Raw genomic sequence first — 5,914 nt, 5'->3', positions numbered from 1 at the left:
TAGCTTTGACAATCTATCATTTTTGTACATATCTCTTCTGATACATACCCCCCATCTGTGTATATTCCTGACTCTTCTTCCCCACCCCACAAGAAATGAAGGAAACGCATAGTGTTTAACACATCATACAGACTGAGAATGTGGATCCATGTCTATATTAAGGCATAAAATTAATAGTATTTATTATTCAATGGAGCAAACTGCTATGAATTGCAAGGAACGAGTCTTGTTACAGATGCCAGGTGAATCATAACTTCGATATTTCCTGACGTGTATTTAAAACTCCAGCCTCCAAACAGCATAGAGTATTTCTGGATAACATTACCATGTGTGCATACAACATGTGCATGCAAACTATGCATCCGCACTGACTGTTAAATAGCAGGATTGCTACAGCAGCTGTCCGAGTTGCAGACCCCTCTCTCAAGAAGTCAGACTGCTCCTGTCCAGGCAGATGCCAACTGTCAGCCAGCCAGGGCATGTGCTGATGCTGCCTACATACCCAAACACGGCCAAGTTGTCACCACTTTAGTCAGGTCTGTCAGAATGGCCGTGTGCTGGCATGACAGACACGGTACACAGGGGTAGGAAGGCCTGCAAAGACTGGCACAAGCATCTGGTGGAAGAGGGACAACAATGGTATGACTAGCTGAGTGGCACAGGGATTGCAATGCTGTCCAAAAGAAGAGATTTTTATTGAGAAAAAGGAATGAGTAACTTCTGCACACTTTTCAGAGAAGTCAACAGCAGTGGGTATGTTGTTCCATACAAACTTCACTCCAGTAAACTGCAGTGGACTGTTCTTGGTTCCTTCATTCCTACTAATTTTTAGTAGCGGAAGGGTTGCTACACAGATCTGAAATACCTTGTATGCTGCATTCACTGCAACTTTTGAAATTACAAAACTATACATACTAGAAAGCCTCAATAACCCTCCAGTTGGCTTCTGAACTTGATTGTGTTCAAGATTGCCTGTTTTTCTCCATCAAAATACCCTAACACTTAACTCTCCCTGAGCTGCTTCCTTCCTAGAAGAGTTGGCCACTTTAGCCCTAGTGGTCAGAAGCAGAGGTGGTATTCTCCATCTCCTTTCTTCTGTAATCTGATCTATGCCTTCTTCTCTAATAAACCTCAAACTTTTCAATAAAAGCCCTTTTCGCAATCCAAAAGCAACTGTAGGAATCCTGCAGTAAACCCATTCCTACTCCAGAGAGCCTTCAAGCACCAGAAGTGATAGGGAACTAAAGTTTCAGCAGACATCATGTGGGAAGGGCCTAAATCAATAGTCAGCTACCACGGGCTATTTTATATCTGCTGTGTAAAACTTGGAGGACTTAAAAGAAAGCCAAAATACAGTTGCAGCTATAGTTGTTCTCCATATTTACTAGACCCTTGAACATTTTTTGAGAGGCAGAACCTTACCCTACCTTCAAGCTCCCAACGTTATTACAAGCTGACTTCCCTAAAGCATTTTTCACGAAATCATGCAACCTTCCCAGGCTTCAAACTGGCATGGCAATGGGCTGGTCTCATTCATGGCCTCTTACAACACGTAAGATTACTGGCTTTCAAATTACAAGTCACAGGCTTGGTCAGACAGAAAGCCCATTAGGAAAGCTGCACACAAGATCCTCACATGCAAAGTCACCACAGTTTGCTGGTTGTCTGTGTGGTTCAAAAGCTTATATCAGGCTGTCTAAAAACACTCTGACAAAAAGAAGGAGAACCAGTTAGAGAAGAAAATCAAAGCCTGAGAAGCTGCAAATAACAATAGAGAGAAATAAGTCAGCTAATAATTTTAAGTAAGAGTCATAGCCTTCAAACCTTCCCACAACAGACTTATCACTTGAGCTGTTTACTGAAGATCAGAAAGCCCAACAGTGGATAGCCTTTGATGGTTTTTTTGTTTCTAAAACATACTCTTTTGCAGGTGATTCATAACAATACAAATTCTCAAAGGGAGCCCAGTTATAGTGTGGGAACTCTTAGTTTCCAAAACAGAAGAGAAGGCAGGATCACTAACAAGTTCAAAGTGTTCTTTCAAAACACTCAATCTCATATGCCTCTAAATGAGCACTTTTATTCGAGCCCTTTGTCCACAGTTTCAGGAAACCTAAAAGGGAGTCAACATACAAGTACTTCAGCGGTCAGGAGAACATGGAGGACAAGGACACTCTGAAAGTAAATATTTAGAGTAATGTGCTATCTGCACAGAAGCACAGAATAGTTGAGGCTGGCAGGGATCTCTCTGGAGGTCATCCCGTCCAACTCCCCTGCTCAAAGCAGGGTCAGGTAGAGCAGGTTGCTCAGGGCTGGGACTAGTTGTTTGGAGTATCTCCAAGAATGGGGACTCCACACGACCCTGGGCAACCTGTTCCAGTCTTCAACCATCCTCACAGGAAGGAGTGAGGAGTTTCTTTAGCTCACAAAGGGCTTTCCTTTGTGTCTATTGATTCACTGGTACTGACTCAGTTCTATTTGATGCCTGCTGTCACCAAGGGATATGACGTCACTCACATCAGCAATGACATACAAGGCTACTGACCCATCTACAAGAATGGATGAATGGAGCACAGCTACATGATCAAAGGAAGTTACTGTTCAATGGAACAGGAAAGCTGCATTAGCCGTCTAATTGCAGGCCTGGCAGGATCAACCTGATCAATGTTTACCACTCTGCACAGTGTGCTTACTGCATATAATTGTGTGAAATTGCATTACTCAGCCTACAGCCTCCCTCAGGAGGAGGAAGGAAGGAAAAGGGGCCCAAGGCAAGAGATTTATATCAGCCGAAGTCTATGTATTGATATATGGGAGTGAGAGTGGATCGCTATCGGTGGTTTCTGACCAAGCAATTTTTCTTCTTTAAAAGCATGACAAAGAACAACAAAATAAGATCTCTGCTCATTAGTCTCACCTAGAACATCAGATGAATCCCCTGAGTACGTTGTGAGTGAAATATGCGTTTCCCAAATCATATTCACTGCTGGCCACTGCATATTGCCACCCACACCACTCCTTACTGATCCAGAACCCGGATTCCCTGTTTGTAGCAGTTTGGTTCCTCAAGGCTCCTCACCAAGCAAATGCCTGGGTACGCTAACTGTGAATGCAACTGTTAGCAGCTGCTTTTCACACTGACTGAGGGGGTGCCTATCGGCGAGAGGTAAAAAAATCTGCAGTCATCCCCCCAATCAGTGTTTGGAGCAGACTCACAGCTTCTGTTTATGGGAAGACACTGGCAAAAAAGCTCTCTAGCTACTTCAGTAGCTAGCAGAGTGGGTATTTCAGCCGTAGCTTTTAGAAGCTCTCTTTCATGACACTACATCTTTACTACTTTTTGTTTTTGAGATTCTGAATCCATGCAAACTACTCTGCCATTTAGTACAACCTGACAGATTGGGCAAAAAGAGATGTCTCAGCAACAAAGGATACCCTTTCCAGTGTTTAATATCCCTTTAAAAAAAACACCCCAGGGACAGAGAAGCCAAACGATCTTTAATTTTAGAACAGGGGTATGCAAGAACATCAAAAAGAAGTGCTACTTACTAATAGCCCCTGTGTAGGTTGGCTGTGTAAGGTCTTTTGGCACCTTCCTGTAGATGTCAAACCTGAAAGAGGAAAAGCAACCGCCATAAAACAGGTGGAACATTTCAATACATTTCATGTCCCCACAGGGATGAATGATGCTGAATTTTTTCCATCCAGCTTTCCAACAACATTTTTTCAGTTTGCAGAAGGATATGAGAAGGAAAACCAAACCAAAACAAAAAAATCCTTTGTCTTTTGTACAATTATGTAACGCACTCCTTCTTGGCTCCAATTTCCAAAGCACTTCTCTCCATCTCCCTCTGTCTTGCTGTCACGGATCTGTGCAATCTGAACTGAGAGATGCCAGGGAAAAAGTCACTCTGGACAAGTTTATATATACCACCGTAAAAGGAAAAGGATACTCTACAGACTCCTGAATAAAGAGGCCTGGCAACAAAAAAAAAAAAGTGAGACACAACTTATATTGTCCCTTGTAGTTTGTATCCTGCAATAGTCAGAAATTGACAATACGAAAGTCAGAAACCAAGGTGTTGAGACAAGAAATCTACCCTTGGACAATGGGTACACAACAGAAATTAACCCAAGAAGTTCACTGCTCCCCCAGCAAAATCCAGTTTAATGGTAGACTGTTGTTTTGATTCAGTCATATCTTTTAATATCCACATGGCTCAGCTTTCCTATTTTAAACTCTCCATGGTTAAACTTTCACTGCCCTTATGATGTTAGCTGTATTATTTCCTACAACCTTGTGTTCCTGTACGTCCGGCCGCAATGCAGCTCTGACATCAGTTTTTCCACCACTCAATAAAAAGTAATTAATGCATTAAAAACATACTCACACCCTAAAGAAGGAAGTGACTGGCTCTCCCCCAAAATAGACTTTTTTTGGATATACCACAAGTGGGTGAGATTTGATGCTTTTTCCAGCCCTGGACAGGCATGAGAGACATTGGCTTCCAAATTTCTACTCTATACTGCACCAAGACGAAACACTCCCATGTTTATTCAGTAGTTCCTACTACACCAAATATTATACTGAGAGTTTAAAAACTAGATCATCTTTCTTTTTTTCACTCTTCATCTGTTGAGATCACTTACAACTTGGAGGCACTCTGGGTGAACAAAACAGCATTTGCCTTGCATGAGGTTAGAAGGACGTTGTTGCTGTGTTTCATTCAGGAGTTGAAGCTGGAGGAAGGAAGGGTAAGAGGGGGAAGGAGAGCGGGTATAAAGATAGTTCACCTGCCCAGCTCAAGTCCTGAACAAGCTATGTAAACACTTAACCGTTTCAAGAACACACTGCAATACACTTGACAGGCATGCTGCACAGGATATGCATGGAGCTAATATGTTTTTATGACTCTATTCACTGCCATCTCCTAAATAGATTAGTAATATTCCTGAACCAAACAGTCCATTTATGGCTTTCCAGCTGCCCTGAGAACATCTGGAAAGTGCTGTTTACATTCTTTCCACATATACCAAAGCAACAGCGGATGGTAAAGCAACCCAGAGTAGCTGATGACATCATGGTCTCACAGGCAGAGGAAGTAGCTGATCGTTCCTGCTCACAGCCCATTAAATGCTGAAAGCTGGCGTTGTCTTGCCAAAGTCACAATAATAGATCAACAAGGCTAAAAAAGCTGAGAGAGAAAGAAAGAGAGAGACAGAGAGCACATGAACACGCAAGAGCTGCTGAGTGTGAGTGAACAATTAGAAATAGGAAATAGTTCTATGCTGGATTCAGTAAAAACAGCCACATGTGGATACTATAAAAGGAAATTTGTTCTTACAATAAGAAATATTTACAAGTATTAAAATGATGACCCATCACAGGATTTAAAAAAAAAAAAAGTCTAGCTTTTGGATAACTCAGTGGAAAGTCAATGTCATAGCAGGGTTCTCTCTCTCAAACTGCCATTTTAACCACGTAACACCCAAACCCCACAAATTAAGTTTTACATGCATAAGTAAGCTAGGATTAGGCAAAGACACTACAGAAAGTGATCAATGGCTCCCAGTCACATTTATCACCTGGCTTGAAGTGCTTAAAAGGCAGTCCATCCTCTCTGTGCTATTCTGCTTCCCATCTCTTCTACCACAACGTTACATTCCCTGTCCTACTACCACGACACACATTTAAAAAGGGCTTTAAAAAAGTCTCTGGTTCCAATTTGCCTGGAGTTTTGAGAACTCTTGGGTTTATACTTACAGGTTCAAGCCTCCCTGCAAGCACAGTACTGCACATTCGCAGCAGTTGTCACACGAGGCCCTTAATGCGCTTTAAGGATCACTGAATGTATGAGCACCGTCAGCGTACACAGCTTGCTAGGTAAAGAGCATCCTAGCCTTGAACTTAGAC

At 42.3% G+C, this 5,914-nt stretch overlaps 1 protein-coding gene across 1 annotated transcript in view; it reads right to left on the bottom strand.

The window, feature by feature from the left end:
- ERGIC1 (endoplasmic reticulum-golgi intermediate compartment (ERGIC) 1) overlaps positions 1 to 3,611 on the bottom strand; it is a gene marked incomplete at its 5' end in the record, with an annotated part of 35,750 nt that extends 32,139 nt beyond the window's left edge. The window contains one exon of the mRNA XM_009704880.1: positions 3,550 to 3,611. Within this exon, the coding sequence (XP_009703182.1) occupies positions 3,550 to 3,611 (62 nt within the window). The remainder of the gene's footprint in view (positions 1 to 3,549) is intronic.
- Positions 3,612 to 5,914: the final 2,303 nt, after the last annotated feature.

Source organism: Cariama cristata, unplaced genomic scaffold (assembly GCF_000690535.1).
Source record: "Cariama cristata isolate BGI_N322 unplaced genomic scaffold, ASM69053v1 scaffold19197, whole genome shotgun sequence".
Classification (NCBI taxonomy): Eukaryota; Metazoa; Chordata; class Aves; order Cariamiformes; family Cariamidae; genus Cariama; species Cariama cristata.
Note: the sequence above shows the minus strand (reverse complement) of the source record. Positions and strands in the feature narration are given on the sequence as shown.